This window comes from Oryctolagus cuniculus, chromosome 10, assembly GCF_964237555.1.
Source record: "Oryctolagus cuniculus chromosome 10, mOryCun1.1, whole genome shotgun sequence".
In the NCBI taxonomy this organism is placed as follows: Eukaryota; Metazoa; Chordata; class Mammalia; order Lagomorpha; family Leporidae; genus Oryctolagus; species Oryctolagus cuniculus.
Genome location: NC_091441.1, coordinates 15445877 through 15465148, shown reverse-complemented (window position 1 = coordinate 15465148; position 19272 = coordinate 15445877). Strand labels below are relative to the sequence as shown.

Below are 19272 nucleotides of genomic sequence, written 5' to 3'. Positions count from 1 at the left end.
AGAGAGAGAGAGAGACAGAGAGAAAGGTCTTCCTTTTGCCGTTGGTTCACCCTCCAATGGTCGCCACTGCTGGCGCGCTGTGGCCGGCGCACCGCACTGATCCGAAGGCGGGAGCCAGGTGCTTCTCCTGGTCTCCCATGGGGTGCAGGGCCCAAGCACTTGGACCATCCTCCACTGCACTCCCTGGCCACAGCAGAGAGCTGGCCTGGAAGAGGGGCAACCGGGACAGAATCCGGTGCTCCGACCAGGACTAGAACCCGGTGTGCTGGCGCCGCAAGGTGGAGGATTAGCCTATTGAGCCGCGGCGCCAGCCTGGACTTACTTCTAAGGGTACAGTTTAAAAACTTGCCATGGGACTACTAATCCCCTTAAGCTGGGTGGAAAAATACCATTTTAGTGTTAAAGTGATTATATGGATAGGATTAAGGGTCTGGTAATAATAGAATTAAAAAGGAGTGAATGTTCCAACATGGGAAGCAGTCCACATAGCAGACTCATAGAATGACAATTGCTTTAAATAGCACTCTGACCTCAGAATCAGCCCTTTAGGCATTCTGGTCCTTTTAAAATGTCTAAAAGAGCATTTCAGACATGGAAAGCCAAGACACTGTGGCAAAAAATGTCCTACATGAAGGAACGTGGTGGATGAGACCCCAGTGGAAAGAATTGGTCATCAAAGAAGGAGGTACTTTTCTCTAAAGGGAGGAGAGAACTTCTATTTTGCTTATGGCATTTTTTTTTTGACAGGCATAGTGGACAGTGAGAGAGAGACACACAGAGAAAGATCTTCCTTTGCCGTTGGTTCACCTTCCAATGGCCGCTGTGGCTGGTGCACGCTGATCCAAAGCCAGAAGCCAGGTGCTTATCCTGGTCTCCCATGGGGTGCAAGACCCAAGCACTTGGACCATCCTCCACTGCACTCCCGGGCCACAGCAGAGAGCTTGCCTGCAAGAGGGGCAACTGGGACAGAATCCGGCGCCCCAACTGGGACTAGAACCCGGTGTGCTGGCACCACAGGCGGAGGATTAGCCTATTGAGCTGCGGCGCTGGCCTATGGAATTGTTTAAATACTGACAGAGATTGTGAATTCAAAAGGCTTCCATAGTCTAGGCAGCTCATGTTAAGAGCCTTGGGTGATCACTGATGTCATACATTAAGAGTGTTAGTTGTTAAATTAATAAGAGACACTGTGCACTAACTTCCCATGCAGGACTTCTGTCCTTAAGGGTTTGTGTTGAAATCATGTCTAAGTGCTCACAAAAGATGTATCATTCTTGGGTGCTTCTTTAAAGTTAATTAAGTGGGGTCTGGTGCTGTGGTGTAGTGGGTAAAGCCACCATCTGCAGTGCCAGCATCCCATATGGGTACTAGTTCGAGTCTCAGCTGCTCTACTTCTTATCCAGCTCTCTGCTGTGGCTTGGGAAGGCAGTGAAAAATGGCCCAAGTGCTTGGGCCCTGGCACCCGCATGGGGGACCCAGAAGAAGCTCCTGGCTCCAGGCTTCGGATCAGCGCAGCTCCGGCCATTGTGGCCATCTGGGGAGTGAACCGGTGGATGGAGGACTTCTCTTTCTGTCTCTCCCTCTCACTGTCTGTAACTATGTCTCTCAAGTAAATAAATAAATCTTTAAAAAAATAAAGTTAATTAAGTGTCTAAAAAAAAAGAAGTGAAAATAACTTCAAGATGCAATAACTTATAATAGCCCTTCGCTCAACAACTGTTGAGGAATAGTTTTTTTTTTTTGTTTTGTTTTGCTTTGTTTTTTGTTTTATGGTTTTTTTTTCTGTGCAAATTGTCGAACTCTTTACTTAGTATAGAGTTGTTCTTCTGTGTACAAAGTTAATCAAAAATGGATCTTAGTGGAGAATGGGACTGGGAATGGGAGAGGGAAGAGGAGGAGGTGTGGGAGGGTGGGTATCAATCACTATATTCCTGACGTTGTACTTATGAAATGCATTAAGTCTGTATTCCTTAAATAAAAGGTTTCTTTGGGGGGAAATAAATAAAAAATAAATTAAAAAGAAATAGGATGGCTGAGCCGTGGGGTTGAGCTACTCAGCTAACTATGCCAACCAGGATCTAGCCTTTCTCTTGGTGTGGCACATTGCTTTTTTTCTAGGTGTGTCTATTCTAAAAGAGAACGGCTGCACTGTCTGGCTTCCTGGGAACTTCTTCCCCTGAGGCTAGTTTGAAATAGAATTGTGACACATGCTAATAATAAGCTTGTCTGAGAAGCTGTTTTAACAATTGAAATTTAAAAATAAAATTGTTGCATCACTTTTTAATTATATACAATGGAATCTAAGTACCACAATGAAACAACACTCAACATTACATGAAAAATGCAGGGACAGTTGAAAGCAAAGAATTGGAAAAAAAAATAGACCTGTATAAGGACTTATTTCCCAGTTACAAGAATCTAATATTCTCCAGGATTTTAAACCATGTCTTTTCGTAACCACAAAGGTTTTCATACTCCAAGGCAAATGGTATGGAGATCGATTGACTCCTTGGGAGGCAGTTGGGGGAAAGAAAAAGAAAAATAAAGGAAAAAGATCTGCCTGGGGTGCTTGCTCATTCCTGTGGTGTCAATACTTCCACTTTGGCCAATCTGAAGCTACCAACCTGACTTCAATGACATGCAATTGGGAATGGAGGAGCAGAGCTGGTTCCCCCGGCCAGAATGAGGCAGCTCCAGCAAGCCCACACAGTGCTTCAAAATAGGATTCAGAAAGAGTGAACAGCATGCCTCTCTCTTGAGAAGTGCGATAGACAATTGTGAAAGGGGAAGAGGGTGAGAAGTGGTCTGATCTCCAGGGTGGTCTCAAGATTAGTTTATGAAAGCTTATCCATGAGTGTTGAGAACGTTGGTTCCTTTCAACATCCCATGCCGGGCTCCCTTGGAAAACTGTGTCCCCGTGACCCCGCATACACTAGTGTGGAAGCACTGATTGAAAGGACGGGGCACTGGCTTTGGAGTTGGGCAGATCAGGGCTCAAAACCTGCCTCTGTCACTTAGGATGGTTGAGAACGTGGGTGTATTGTTCAACTTCTGAGTCCTGGTTTTCCAATACCTCCCTTCCAAGGTGTGAGACTAGGTGGAAGTGTGCTTGACACTCACCAGAAGGATGCTGCCACCAGCGTCCTTGAACTAAGTCAAAGGGAAGAGACTTGGAAGTCGAAGCTCAGTGTATCAGGATTCAAACATAAAAGGGAAACATTGCATCCCTTCTAACTTGGGCTTCGCAAGCTCCAAAGCAAGTGACTGCTTTGGTTTTCTTAAAATGTTAATTTCAAAACTTGAATTTCAGCTGCTTCCTTCCTTTTGCCACAAGCGATCATCTCCAGGACTGCAGAAGCTGGCATCTGCAGTGCCAGTGGATGAACACACCCAACAGCAACAGCCACTCTGTCATGGAGAGCTCAACACTGGTCCATCGAACCTGCCCCGGAGGGCTGGGAAACAAAAGGGCCTCCCTCAAAGGTGGTTTCACCTGTAAGGCAACCCATATTCTAGTCCCTGAGGGCTTCATTAGAGTGGGGTTCATGATGGTTCTAGTGGCTTGTTAGGGAGGCTTTCCAAGGTCCTGTTTAATGACGACGAATGGCAGGGTAAAATCATGTTAACACATTATAAACAACTCCAGGGCACAACCAATATCTCACACTGTACTTTATTTTTCTTCACGAAATTAACTGGACAGACAAGGAGAGGTTAATTGCAATGTGACTTTTCCCAACAACACAAAGTGCCATTATATTTAATGGTGGCCAACTGGAAACTTACTTTACCTTAACTATGTAAAGTATGCTTACCATACATTTTTGGTGTATACAGTATTTCAGGCTATGAGCCACTGCTAAGAATTATCAATCTTAGAAACAGCCATGGAAGGTAAAAGTATGAAAATCTTGACAACAAAAGCTTTCAATACAAAAATACATATTGTACAGTTACTTTATTTAAAATGAAAATAACCCCAGTAACTCAAAAACAAAAGCAAAAATTAGTTTAAAGAAAATAACAAACACAACCACCAGAAGGAAGCTTCCCCAAAGGAAATTTGATCAGCCATCACTCCTTCAAATGCTACCTTGGAGGGCAAAACTTAATGAAACGAGCTAGCTGGAGGCCGCAGAGCAGATTTTCCAAGATATTTAGGTGCATGGCATTATGGAGTGTCAACACTACGGTCGTATTTATTAACATTCCATCTTCCATGAGTGCTTAACAGAGGGTGCTGAGCTTGGTACATAGAGAAAAGTTATTAACAACAGGAATTTGGTTTTAAGTTATTTTCCTGGGATCGTCTTGACGCAACTGCTGCAGTACCATCCATATCCCATCTGGTTTTCTTTGTGCCCAATTTCATGGTTGTCCCAGGTCATGGTTGTCCAAAGGCACAGAACAGAATGAGTCGTTGGGTAAGGCTAAGGGACCCAATTTAGCTTTCCATTGTTTTATTCAACTTCATTCTATTTAAATGTTTTCTGTGTCCTGCATAATAAATATTTTAAAACAGATGTTCCTACCAACAGAAAGTTGTCATTGTCATTAAATATCCTGTTAGTTCCAACTGCAAACTTTGTGCTAACATTCCCATTACACACACCCAGCTTTAAACTTTATACCCCTGCACAGCCACACTGAGCTGGCCTTTGAGTGTGCCAGTATCTCCAAATCTGAAAGCACCACAGGACTTAAAAAATGTTTCTCATCTGTTGCATAAGGGCCTTTATGGAGGAATGACACGGACCCTTCTAAAGATCCCTCACCCCCCCCCATACATCTGGCTTCTCTGAAAACCTCCATTCCCTGATCCAATCTTGGGAATATTTTACTCATTTAAAAATTCTTCTCCCCTCCCACCCCACAACAAATGTCCTTTGTCTTGTAGAAATTAAAAAGCAAAATCCCTGAAAGATCCAAATTGAGTAACAATAAAGATCTGATTGGAACCTTCATAAGCCTGACAATGTAGAATTGTATTTCTTAAAAAGTGTGCAACCACATTTGTCTGGGCTGCAAAGGACACCACGGAGGAAGATCAGAATAGGATTTCAACTGAAGCCCTGATTTCCTTAGAACAGCTTATGTTTCAAGTCTTTCCTGTTTTTTTTCTGATAGAGGAGGTGTATGTTACTAACTATAAGTGATAAGAAAGTATAAAAACAGCCATTGCCTTCAAAGGACAATTGGAATTAGTTTAAGTTCACATTTATAAATTATTTGTTTTACTATAGCTTTACAAATATAGACTACTGCAATTCTGTTCATTCCCTAGATTCGGGATGTGAAAGTTAGACATTTGTTGGGATTGCCCTAATGATTTACATTTAGTCCTGATTATTACAACTTACCCTTCTGATATATCATCCCTTCCTGCTGTCCCCAATACTGGGCCTGGGCTAGGTCTCCAGGTGATAGGTAACAAGCATTTCTTAATGAAATAAAAGTCACATGTAAATGGCAGGGCACACGTGAATGCACAGAGACACAGTGAGCTGGGGCAGAGATGGTGGGGTTTCGTTTGAATTACAGAAAAGTGCTTCCTTAATTCTAAGTGGGACTTTAATCCAAATCTTAAATCTGCAAAAGCTGGGATGAACTCTTCTCTACATTGTTTGGGTCTTTTCTTTGAGTGCTGGGATGGTGAGGCTTGGGAGGAACAGGGAGGTTCTTGGATGCTCTTTGCCTCCTGGTTTCTTTTTTAAAGCCCTTGACCACAATTTGCAAAGTGAAGGTGTCCTCTTTAACTGGGACCTGGGCCAACAGAAGGAGGACTCCTCTCTGTGTGTTAAGATTTGGGTATGAATCCCTTCTCAACACGAAACACTTCAGGATGGTTCTCTGTTGCCCAGTTGCCAACTAACTGAGCCAATGAAGAAAGGAAAGAGAAAAAAAATGAGTAGTTGAGGCTTTTATACACATTCATTGCTTCTAGTATGTCTTTAACAACAAGGAAAACTGCAACATCGACTCCCCGTGGAGTGGGCACAGCCACGGGACTGTACACGCCAGGTGGCTGGGTGCATTGAGGACAAACCAGCCTGGAGGGTAGCCCCCTGGACCATTCTGTTTATATGTACATTTTTTTTTTCAGATACTCTGCAAATCCCAATTTGAACAACAATAACAAAAACAATAAAAGATGAGAGCAGGCTTTCTGTTATGAAAACTGTCCGTGTTCTTCGTGGCGACTTTTGAAGCAGCTTGGAGGGTCTCGCGCCTCGGCGTGTCCGGCACACTGACTCCATGAACGTGATCTTGGCAGGATAGCAGCACAGGACTTGATATTCCATATTCATCACTTTGACAATGTAAACCTTTCATAACATAATATTTTGCTTAAAAATTAGAATCATTCAAAGGTCTGATCGTCCCATTCCCTGAGGCCCGCCAGGGAGGTCTGGCTCCAAACCGTGGGTTTCTTGCCCTCCCTGCGAAGTGGCAGCCCCACGGCACTCAGGAGGCCCCGAAGGGCAGCGGCAGAAAAGCCTCCTTCGGGGGGGGGTCGGGGTGGGTCTGCATCAAAACAGGTCGCCTAAAGGGGGCAGCCGTCAGAGCCAGATGTCCATCCTTGGGTCACTTCCCCACTGGGTTTGCAACCAAATGAATCTCCCGGGTTTACCCACACATGCATGGAATCCTAAATTACGTGAGCAAAATGGTGACTTGCCCAGGGCCAAGGACCCTTCAAGGCACGAGGGCAAAGGGACAAGGGGATGCATCCACAGCCCGGAGCAGTTCTGTCGACATGGAGCTGCATGCAACTCGGTGAAATCCGAGCCTCCCAGTGGCCAGCAAAACCCAGGCTTCCTCAGGTGGCCGAGACTCAGGGCTGACCCGTCCTTTCAGAAACGCTTCTGAAGGAACGAGAGACAAGCATCTCCAATGGAAAAATGATCGTTTTTGCTAACAAATAGTGTGCAGGCCATAACTAAATACAATTATTTCAGAAAATGCTGAGATGTATGTATTTTTTCAAAAAGCAGCTTTCGAAATATCAACCACAGCATCAAACATTGAACATAGTACATTCCAAAGTTAATACAGATAAATGGTATATAATGCAATAATGCCACAAAGTTATTCCATGAATGTCTCAAGGCTGATTCTAAACTTGCGAAAGTATTTGCTAGTTTATTAGCCAGAGACCTCACTTTTTCTGTTACTTCTCCACAGTTTTCCACCACTGGTTTTTTTTTCTTCCTTTTTAATGCCCCAGGATGTACAGATAATCCCCACATTCCACACCTGGAACTATTTTTTTTCTTCTATCAGGTTTTCAAATAAAAACAACCTCCAATGACAAGATAATGTTTTACATGTTAATTCCACAGACACAGGTCAATTAATCCATGACACCTCATTTCAACACTTCCTTTAGGGCTCATGACCCTACTCAAAGTCATCGAAAACCTTGCTTTAAACTGCACAGACAGGCCCACGGCCGAGCAGCCAATGCACCTGTGCCTCGGCCACCACGGGCCGCACCCCGTTTCGGTGGCGGCTGCTCAGTCTCCATTACGTCCCTCTGCCAGGAGACGCACGCGGCCTCTTTCCTTGCCTCCACAGTGACGAAGTCTTTAGGGGAGCTGTGGCCCCAGGTTCCACGCTCTACCAGAGAACAGGCCTGCCTGCCGGCCCGAGCGCAACAAGCCCAGGGCCAAGTCCCACTATTGCTCCTTCTTGACAGTGGAATTCTGAGCTGTATCAGCTTCCAAACACTCGAGGACCGCACCGCTCTGTTGAAAAATCCCCACCAGGAGCCTGCGGGTGCCCAGGCTCAGTTCCAGGGCCAGGCCCCAGAGCCGGACACAAGGCAGCTTCTACAGACGCCGTCTCCGGAATGCAGGCACTTGTGGCAGCCTGACGCTCTGGGCCAGCCTTCCTGTGTTGAAGAAGTCACCGAAACGTCCCCTGCCTTGAACTCCAGAGGATGCTGTCTCCAGCTCAGACACAGCCAGTATTGGGCGGCGGGCACTGCGTATCTAAAATATACGAATATACACAATCCGGGCTTAAGGTACTGGATGACATGGTATACATTGCTGAAACGCTTCTCGGCACAATCGGTAGCTTAAAAAAATACTTTCCTATGGTTTAAGGGCATTTTGTTCCCGCAGCCGTCCTTGGGCGTGGGAAGGGCAGCGGGGGCCACGTCCATCTGCAGTTCCCAGGTATTTTTTGTTTGTTTTCCTTTCCTGCAACTGGGTCTGGACCATGTGGGTCACGGGCCAAGTGTGTGTTCTTGAGGCCAAGGAAATGAGGACTTCCCAGTTGACGTCCCAGGCCCCAGGGCAGGTAGATGCAGGTCGGAAAGACACCTTCCTCCCAGCCTAGACAGGTCCGAGAGCTGGCTTGCCGGGGTCAAGCCCTGGGTCCATTTTCTTGCTCTTCAGATGGTCGCTCAGTGCGGCCAAGAACACGGCCAGCAAATCTACGCCCACGGGTGTGGGGCACCGGGGGCAGCCGCACAAGGAGTGCTCGGGCCACTCGTGGGAAGGTTTCCAAAGACAGGAGTTTGGATGGGACTGTCTTAAATAAATAAATCTTTTTTTCTTCAAAGTGTAAAAAATAAATGGTATTTCCCTTTGGCAGTAAATAGCTGATTCGACATTTTGCCTGAAAGCTGTTTTGTGTACGCGTGGGGCTTGCTGGCTCTCGCTTCACAGAGCCAGCTGCGTTGCATGGTGCGGCACTGACAATGCATATCATGTCTCCTGCTTTCGTGAACTGTTTGCATATCTGTGGGGGGCAGGCCTGGTGTCTTCACTTGTGGCCCAGGTAGGCACCGAGGGTGATGCAAGCTCCTATCAGGGCCAGGCTGAACAAAGTCTTCAGAGACACCCAGGAGAAGTCTGACAGAGGCCGCACGCTGGGGCCGTACAGTTCCACGAAGGCATCCTGCAGGGGGCGGGGGTGGGGAGAGAAAGAATGGGTATTAGAGGGGGTGGGGGAGAGAGCACAGAACCCGACCCAGAGAGAGAGGCATTGTGCCTGGGCACCCTTGGAAGCCTGGCAGGGAAAGGGAGAATGCTCTTTAGAGGCAGTCATTGAGGGACCACTTTCTTTCATTCCCTCAAGAAATAGCGATTACAAACACATCCACCTGCTAGCGCCTCCGAGAGACAGCAGGGCATGAGACGGAAGAAAGCTTCCCATCCCGCGAGGCTCTTGTCTCACGGAGCAGGCTAGACGGTACACACGCTACATACAGACGCACGAGACCCGGAGAGCTGAGGAGAAACAAGGAAACAGCAGAGCAGCTGGAGAACACTGGCTGCCCTGCAGTGTTCACTCCCACGGCCACTCGTAAGACAATAAAACAGCAGTGAGGACGATGGCTTCCCCGCTCCCTCGCTGACGGCCTATGGCACGCCAGGCACTGGAGAGAATGCTCGTGCACACTGCTTCTTTGCGACAATCTTGTAAAAAATATTCACTTATTTAAAATATTGAAATATTCACTTATTAAAATATTTAAAAATATGCACAGGTTGAACTGCCTCCTTGGTGCCAACAACGCATATCAGAGTTCTGCTTTGAGTCCCTGCTGCTCCACTTCTGATCCAGCTCCCTGCTAACGCACCTGAGGAAAGCAGCAGATGGCCCAAGTACTTGAGAGACCCAGATGGAATTCCTGGCTCTTGGCTTTGGTCTGATCCAGACCTGGCTGTTAGAGTCATTTGGGGAGTGAGCCAGTGGATGGAAGATATCTCTCTCTCTGTCTCCCTCTCTCCCTGTCTCTTTGCCTTTCAAATAAATAAATCTTGCTTTGCACCAAAATAAGCTTATATTCTAATTCCATATTCTGTGAACTTTTTGAAGTACCCTTGTATATGTCGTACTTTATTAGACCAGTTCCTCATTTGGATACTTTAATTTTGCAGTTATAACAATATTACGATATATCCATGCACACAAATTCTTGTCTGCTTGCTCAGTTGTGTTTCAAATAAATTCCTAGAAGGGACAGTCGCTGCAGTTGCTTCCTGCAACCACAAGGGGCTGTACTGAGCTAGCTTCACTCTCAGGGTTGCCCTGCTCCCAAAGGCATCTGTTAAAAAAGGCAGCAAGGGTTTCAGGCAGTGGATCACTCTGAGGGTGGTCTTGTCCCTCCCCCTCCCCCAGGCAACATTTGAAATGTCTAGAAACATTTTTAGTCTTAACGATTTGGAGTGGGGCTGCTACTAGCATCAAGTGGGTTGAGGACAGAGCTGCTGCTCAACGCAGGGCATATTCCAACAGCAAGCATCTGGCCCCAATGCCAGTCGGGCTGGCGCAGTGACCACTGACAGCAGGACAAAGGGCCCACCCAGCATCCTGCAAAGCTGGTCAAATCAGTCACGCAAGAAGTAACTGCTCTGAGTCTTCAGAGACACTGGGTTCGCTTTGCCCAGGAGAGGGTACAGTGATTTTCTTCTTTTTTACAAAAAAGAAAAGAAAATCTATTAAAATGTAGCTAAATTTGGACATACATGAAGTATGCTTAGTGTTCCTAGTGCAAAACTGAGGCACAAACATGACTGCCAAGAAACACACCTTGTCTGGACATTGTTGGGGACACACATGGCAGGAGGGAGTCAGGACCGATCAGAAGCAGGGACACTTGTGTCTCTTCAGACAGCACCCCAGGCTTCCACAGACCCAGATGCCAACATCTTACAGTCCCTCCTCCATGCTTCTCTCTGAGGACAGGCAAAGGATGCCCCCATTTTTCCTGGCCACTGACCCTGTTTGCATTGTGGCTTGACCTTCAAAAGAACAAGGATGGGCCCTGAATTCCTTTAGTCACTGACTGAATAGCAAAATCTGAACTGGTCCGGGTCCCTGATCCTCTGGCCTTTCTGGACATGGAGCCATCCTGGGAGAGTAGAGGAAGCAGGGACACAGTTTTGACTGGGACCTTCTCCCAGTCTGCCTGGTTCACAGCACCAGGTGCAAAAGAAATGCCGTCCCCAATGCCCCTCCCAGTGATGCCCCACCACAGCCCTCACAGAGACAGCAGCGCCTGGAAGGGATCCGACAGGCATTTTGGATGTCTATTATGAATAAAAATGTCATCTCCAAGAGAAATGAGCTGCAGAGACATCCCTTGACTCTTGGGCAAGGGATTGTACTTGGAGGCGAGTCTGGGGTGAAATCCAGCTCCTTGAGCCAATCACCCAACCCTGGGCCGGCCTCGTTTACTTCAAATTGGTTGATGTGAAGATTACCAGAGGTCACTGAAAGCCATTATAGATGTGGCACCGGACATGAAGCACCCCCCCGTGCCTGCCTTTCCCTGTGGAGGGTCAGCCAGCTTGGCATCTCACAAGCCCATTACGGAGACGGTTTCTAGTGTTGAAGGTGGTTGGTGATTTCTATAGGAATCATGCGTTGAAATGCACCTGCTCTGGGTTCTAGGTGGAGATGGGAAGTGACAACATAATGTTTCCCCGAGTTTTTTCGTGAATTACTGATCAGATTGCAGGACTAGGGGGCGACTCACTTCACCCCCCGAGGTTGAACCTACTTTCATGGAGTCTTCTTGTTTCTCAAACATCCTGATTAGGGCGATTTCCGAAGTCTGTTTGAACAGTCTGTCATTATTTGTTTAAGTTTAAAAGCCGTTTTAAAACAAACACACGCTCATTTCATGTATTAAAAGCAACCCTGGGCCATCATCACGTGACTCGGCCAACCTCCCAGCCTGCACCTTCATTGAGGGCGTGTGTCCCTCGCTCAAGTTGGGGCTGGCAAAGGTTCAGGCGAGACATGCAGAGGCTCGGACACGACAAATCTCCCATCAGAGAGGAGGCAGGCGGGGTTGGCTCTGCTCTTCCCATAGCAGCTCCTCCACGCACTTCCACTTCTGAGGTCACAGGCTATCTGAGAGTGAGTTCCACTGAAGGGGCAGTATGGCCACACACCGGAACCCCAAGCCCTTGGCGCAGGGTGGGAGGTGAGCCAAGAAAGCATGCATGGAGACAAACCACAACCAGGATGCCTCAACTCAGCAGAAGTGTCCTTGTTCCTCCTGTATTATGACCAGTGTGGGACCACTGGCTGCTCCCATGTCTGTCTGAAACACACAAATACATACCCACTCCTGGATGTGGCCTGCTCTCCACAAGTTTCCCTTTCACTTAAACTTCAACTAAGATTAAACAACAAACTGATCAGATTGCCAAAAATGGAAAAGATGTACATTGAGAGCTGCTATAACTGTCCGAGTCTTATTTCAATGCTTTCGAAAAGGTCCCCTGGGGAGTTGCCACCAACCTGCCTCAACCCCGAGGTCACCACTCCCTCCACCAAGTCTGCCTCTCTTCCTGGCTTCCCTTGTCCGTGCTGCCAAGGAAACCACACCCACAGCATCTCCTGCACGTCTTCCTCTTCCTCACTCCCACATCCATTCAGTAGCAAATCCCACCTGGGATTGGGTTCCTCCAGAAGCAGACTCTAAGACAAAGATTTGAGTGTAAGCAGTTTACCGGGGAGATGATGCCAGGAAACTCTAGCAGGGAGTGGGGAAGCGGAGGGAAAAGGGCGATCAGCCAGGCGTGAATTCTTCTACTGATGAAGTTACTATTGCTGGCAACTGGAGCCTCACCCTGCAGGGAAACCTGGAGGCTGGTGTACAGTGTGAATCTCGTTGTCCCACTGAGGACTTGGGATGTTTGGACATGGGTTCCTGGCACTCACTCATTAAAGGCTGCTCCTAGCAGGTGTCAGTTCCCTGGCACTTCCAGCCTGGAGACCTGCGGAAGCCCTCAAGGAAAGAGATGCAGGCTCTATTGTGTAGCTGGAAGTTAAGGAAGCGAGCTGGGGACAGGATCTGATCTCTCTACCTGCAGTCTTGTGCCTCCTGTATATCTCCTCTTCCTACTATAGTCACCATGATCCATTCAGAATAGATCTGTCACTCATGCAGACATCCAAATTCTCTGTCCAGGCTCCCGATCTCTGGCCCCAACCTCATTCCACCTCCCAGCGTGTGTCGCTTTAAGTTAACTCTGCTTCTCATAAATTCAATGCAATCATTTTCTGCAGGCAACTTTTCCCCAAACCCCCAGGTTGAGCTAAATAATCCTCGGCTGTTCCCTGGGCATGGTATTATATGAACATCATCTGTTTACGTGTCTGTCTTTCCCATTCAACTATTAGCACCTGGAGTTGCCGGGCCACGTTTTATTTATCTTCAGATCCCTGGAGCATGTATCTGTCACATATTAGGCACTCAGCAAATGTTTGTGGAATTGAAATAAGCAGATTTCTTTTACCACCCAGCAGGTTTTCTAAACATATCCTAACAGATGATTTTTTTTTTAAAAAAAGGGAAGCATTCAAAGGCCAAATACACAGCCAGTTTAAACAAGACTCGGGGCTCTTTTCTTTTGAAGCAACCTGTACTGTCTTCCTGTCAGCGTCTGGTGTGCAGCCCATTCATAAGGGCAGCGCTCTCAGCAGCACTGGATCGCCATGGCTGGCAGCCGGGCCCTGCTGGGGGTCAAGTATTTTATGTGTCCAGGGCACCCTGACCCGCAGTGCACTGCGGATCTCCAAGACAGGAAGAAGCCGGGCAGCAGGTTGCAAACTCACTTACCCACTTACTCCTCTGGCAGGGAGATGCCTGCTGTGCCACGCGGGTTAGGAAGACACCCAGTGACAGACGCCACCTAGGGTGCAAGAACAGTAATCCAGGGCATTGAGGTCTACTGCGCAGGACAGAGGAGGTGACCCAAGGTCAAGTGCCCTTTCTGGACACCCACGCAAACTCAACGACCCTCCAAGGCTCCTCACCCTGGACTCCACTCGGGGGATGACAGACTCGTCATCCCCATGCGATCGTGAACTGCTGACCGTCACAGGAGAGCAACCGTTGGGAGAAGGAGGGGGAAGGGCGGCACACGCGTGGCGGAGGCGTGCCCTCTCCACAAAGCCAAGGAAGCCGTGAGTCTCCTGACGCCAGCCTTGGCTCAGAGCAAAAGGGGAAGTGGGCAGCTCTGGGCTGCTGTGAGTGGCGGCCAGCAGAGCACACGCGGGGAAGTGAGGACTTTTTTCTACCTGAAGCTAGCAGCTGGTGAGGAAGTGACTCCATTTCCCGCCTTATCATTGGCCGGGCAGGATTTCCTCCGCAGCCACATTGTGCTGAATGAGCCCGCAGGGCACCGTCTGCGCAACGCGGCGGCTTGGGCAGTTGCACGCTCGCCTCGCCTCTGTCCTCTGCGACTCTTCCTCCCTCACCCTCCCTTTACTCCCGAAAATACTGATTCCGGGTGTGACGGAAGAGGAAAGGGAAAAAATAACCCTGGAGCGTCTAACCGAAGGACGCACAGCTGCCCAGCTGGGGTCCGCAGAGAGAAGCGAGGGCGCCAGCCAGAGGGCTCTCCTCCAGGGCGGGCAAGGGCTGCCCACCGAAGTCACCTCAACGAACTGGAGAGGACCAGGGAGCAACCCTGGGCCAAGAAGGCAGGGTTAACTGAATCACAGGTGTCGGGCAAGGAAACCTAATCGAAGTGCCACTTGTATGTAACCAGAAACCTGTCAGAGAAATGGCAGGAGATGAAAAACCCAAACAAAACACAAACAGACCTTGCCCGCCTACCAGAGCTGGACCAGGGAAGTTTTGGTGTATTTGGCTATGTAAATTCGACTGAGGATGCAAATAAGGCAGGGCCCTCAAGAGGTGGGGAGGCTGAGAAATGAGAAGCCCAAATGGTTGTTTCCGTTCTTGAGTGGGGTACAGTGAGGAGGCTTTGCTCCGCGGAACCTGCAGCCACTGGACCAGGTCAAAGGATGTCTGGCCGTGTGCACCTGCTGGCCGAGAGCTCAGCCCCACGCAGGCCATTCCCTGGGCAGGACCTCAGAGAATTCCTCACTCCACACGACTGTTCGGACTGGGCAGGAGGTGGAGCAAAGAGATAAATTCCCCTACTGTACCAGCTATGCAAATAGCACTGGGAGAGGCCGCCCGGCCACCTGTGCACGCCGGTCCTTCCCGCAAAGAGGTGTGATCAGTCCAGTACTTCAAAAGACTTAGGTGGAAATGGGCAAAGAAATGCATTTACAGCAAAATGAGCTGCAAATATGGTAGCCATTATGCTATTTGATGCATCAGGTTTGTGTCATACACTCTAACAAGGGAGAGTAAAGGCCATGTCCATGCTGGACACTGAACCCTCATCTTCAGCTGGCTTCTTCATTCAGTCCCAAGCACAGCCTTGCAAGGTGCCGAGGCATCTTAGAGCTAAATAGGACACAGGCCTTGCCCTTTACTAACTGCTGGGTAATTCCCCAATAATTCATAGGAGCTTTCGTGGGCATGAGAGCGTTCTCCGACGTGTGCATGGGCACTTTGATCCCTGGCCAGGAGAGAAGGGACTGAGCTGTTGCCTACACTTTTCAGCACCCTTCAGGGACCCTGCAGAAGGTGCCTCTCTCAGATCTCACCCACACAGCGACCTCAGCCACCTGCCTTCCAGTGTTTTGGCTGCAGAACAAAGTTTCCTCGTCTCTTTCTTACCTTCCTCATTCCTTTACTGTCTTCCGGCTTGGCCTCTGGGGATGCTGTGCTCAGTCTTTTATTGTTTGGGGCTTAGGCTGTTTCACTGTGTGGTGGGGACCATCGCTTTATGTTGTGGTGTTGAGTATGGAAATCAGTGTAGCAAAAATAATCAATGATAAATCAACAAAAAGATAACTAGTCCAATCTAAAAATGGGCAAAGAACTTGCACTTCACCAAAGATATACAGACAGCTGATGAGTACATGAAAAGATGCTTGATGGCGTTCGGGAAATGCAAATTGAAACTCTAATGAGATAATCACTTCACACCTCCTAGGATGGCTATAATTTAAAAGAATGGACACATTAGAATCTCACATATTGGTGGTAGGGATGTAAAATGGGGGAGCCATTGTGGAAAGCAGTTCAGTGGTCCCTCATAAAGTTGAACAGAGTTGCCATATGACCCAACAATCCAACACATAAATATATACCCAAAGCAACTACAAAATTTGTTCAAAAACTTGTATAAGAATATTCACATCAACATGATTCATGATAACCAAAAAGTGGAACAAACCCAAATATTGTTAACTGATGGGTAAGGTGTAATATATCCGTATAATGGAATATTATGCACCCATGACAATGAATGAACACTGAAAAGGAATGAACACTAACACACGCTCCAGCAGATGAACTCTGAAAACTCGCTGAGAGAAGACTGATACAAGACCTCAGATGCTATCTGATTCCACTGATATGAAATGTCCCAAACAGGCAAGTCTATAGAGATAGGAACTAGGTTAGTGGTTGCCAAGGGCTGGGGAGAGGGAGGAAAAGGGGTGACTGCTGGTGGGCACAGGGCTTCTTTTTGGAGTGATGGGAAGTTCTGGAACTAGATAACGGTGATGGTTGCATAACCTTGTAAATACGCTTAGAAAATCCACGAATTAATTGCTTTAAATGGAATTTAAACTCTATTCCTTAAACTGCATGAACAGAGGGACTGAACTATTTTTAGACCGCATGGAATTCGATGGCAGCACTAGCTGTTCTGTAACCCTTGTGTATGGGGGAATAGGACTCCTTTGATTAGAACCTTTGCGATATTGTCATCCTCCAAAAAAAAAAAAAAAAAAAAAAAAAAGTAGGAGGTGTGTGGTTTGGTGAAGCCTGCTCCGACCGAGAAGTTAGGATGGCTGAGCACCAACGCAGGCATGCTCATGTGTGCATGAGTCTTAGGTGGTCCTCATCTGAAAACTGCACGAGTGACCTCCAGGGGTCTGGCTCTGCGTCGCCACCTGGGCTCACCTGGTTGGTGATCTGATTCTCCACCTGTCCTCATGCATCCTCCAGGATGTGATCTGGGATACACTGATGCATGTCAGAAACTGTGTCATGGCAGCTCCTGCAAATACTGGGTCTCTGGGATCTGCTCCAAGGGATCTACAGCTCTCTTCTCCGCCAAATCCACACCTGACCCAGAACGTCCTGAAGTGAGGCTCATCTTCTGGGCCTTCTAATCTGAGTCCCTGCTCTCTCCAGCATGGCAGGAAGCCGTGGTGGCCACTCGTGACCCTCAGTGTTCCCACTCTTTGTTCTGTGAGCATGACCTAAGAGGCTTATCCTCTACTGCCCGTATTTCCTCAGAGCCCTGTGCCTCTCTTGCCACTTTTAGTTAGGACTGGTGATGTGAGTATGCCTCCGAGTAGGGAGTGGCTGGGAGGCTCTGCTATCCTCAGACCAAACAGGACTCTAGGGCCTGATGTGGGCTGGGGATGCCATGGGCAGGCTGGCCCTTAGAAAAGATGCACTGACTTTCTTGGGAGCTGGAGGTACAGGTGTAGGCACCCTCACTTCTCCCTTGCCAGTGTGCACACCAGTCCAGCGTATGTGAGCATCAGCATAGACACTGTGTGTTCCACAGGGCTCAGCGGCAGCTGCATGGGCTCTACCTGTGTGTCCCTGTTGTGGCCAGGCATGTGGTGCCCCAGTGCTTACCCTGTGGCCTGAGACCGGATGGCCTGTCGTGGCTTCCCATCTCCATGCCTGCTGCTGCAAGAGTTAATTCATGAAACTATGCCAGAATGGGAACTGAGAGCAGAGGCTTGCTAAGCTCTGCAGCTTGGCCTGACGGCTGTCATCAGGACAGCACTGCTGGGGGCACTGATTAAACACGCAAGGCCAGGGATGAGGGCTGAATGTTTGATTCTCACTTGTTTAAATCAGCAAGTGTTGACTGAGGTTGGTGGTTGTGGGGAGTACAAAGAACCTGCATTTCCTAATAGGAACTTGCTGAAAGTGGCCTCGGCCCTGGAGGGGGGTGTGCCAGGGGAGAAAGAGTGGAGTAGAGCAAGTTGCATAGGCAGCGTATGCAGAGCACAGGGCACGGGCGGCTTCCCGCTATCCCTTGCTTAACATGAAGGGTCAGGCCTGGGCTTCTTCCCGGGAGCCCCTCTTGAATGGGTTCCTGGGCTCTTGCATGGGGACCTACCACAGACCCAGCCAGCATCTGTCCAGGACCGGTTTGGCACCCAATGGTGCTGGTTTTGCTGTTTCAGGTCTGGGACAAATAAGTTACCAATTCTGCCAAAATCTCACAGTCGGCTACTATCCTATCCCAAAACACTGCAAGACAGACATCCTTGCCCTATTCCTAGCTCCCTGATTCTGCAGTCCAGTGAGTCATTCATTCTGGCCTGGTCGTGGTGACCACGAAGCCCCTCTGAGCAGCCTGCGGGAGAGGCCTCTTCCGCACCCATCAGTGAGGGAGGAACAATTACATCCTCAGTGCTCCGGAGGCGAGGGTGGCTGACGGACGGTGGTGACCTCTCTGGGTGTGCTCCATATGGGCATGCTAAGAAAAATCTGCTTTCATTTTGTAGTTTATGATTTAGTTCAGTTCACCTGGAAAGACTCAACATGAACAAAACCAGATGCATCTCCAGGCGCTCTGCTGGGCGCTCTGACAAGCTCTTCCTTCCTCATCAGACAGGCTTCCCGCGCCCGGGGAGCAGGCAGACCTCTGTACCACAGAAGCATGCAAGAGCTGTGAGTCGGGATGCATGCGAATGCTGCATCAGGTCAGGCTGCAGCTCTGCATGCAGACTCATTAACACGTGGACAGGATGCGCCGGCGTGGCCTCTCGTCTGAATCAATGCTCACCGTGAAGGCTCTCAGACAGTGTGTTATGTGCTGCCAGAATGAGATGGGGCAATATTTACAAACACACAGAGAAAAAACACAAGCACACACACACACACACACACAGAGCCAGGGCAAGAGCGAGAGAGATCCTGACAGCAATCACGCAATCACGATGAGTTTCCAATGAGAGAAGGGGCTGAAAAAATCTTCCATCAGCGCAACCTCCAGGGGGAAGGTTGACAGCTGGCTGCCCTGACACAAGGACACCTTGCAGTGAAGTGAGCCTGCTGTGGACATGAACAAGGCCAGAAAACTACATGTGCCCACCGGACAAGGCCCATCATTGCTGTCAGCAGTGGGCACTTAAAAGAAACAAAGCCATGCCCCTGGGAGCTTGACTTCCAAAGCAACCGCCACTGCCCGTCACGCACTCAGCAGGGGTCGGGCGCATCTGCAGCTCGCAGTGTGCAGCCTCAGGCCGCTGTCTGCAGAAGGTACTCAAGTGGTTGCTGAATCTGACATGAGATTTGAACCGCACTGCTAGGCCTTCACACATGGACTACTCCTCAGACAAAAGGGCGGGGCTGGAACTTCTAGGTGGGGGTGGAAATGGCAGGTCAGGCAG

The 19272-nt window shown here is 48.7% G+C and overlaps 1 protein-coding gene across 1 annotated transcript in view; it reads right to left on the bottom strand.

The window, feature by feature from the left end:
• Positions 1 to 3657: 3657 nt before the first annotated feature.
• BCL2 (BCL2 apoptosis regulator) overlaps positions 3658 to 19272 on the bottom strand; it is a 168853-nt gene continuing 153238 nt past the window's right edge. The window contains exon 2 of the mRNA XM_070050072.1: positions 3658 to 8910. Within this exon, the coding sequence (XP_069906173.1) occupies positions 8776 to 8910 (135 nt within the window). The 3' untranslated portion in view covers positions 3658 to 8775. The remainder of the gene's footprint in view (positions 8911 to 19272) is intronic.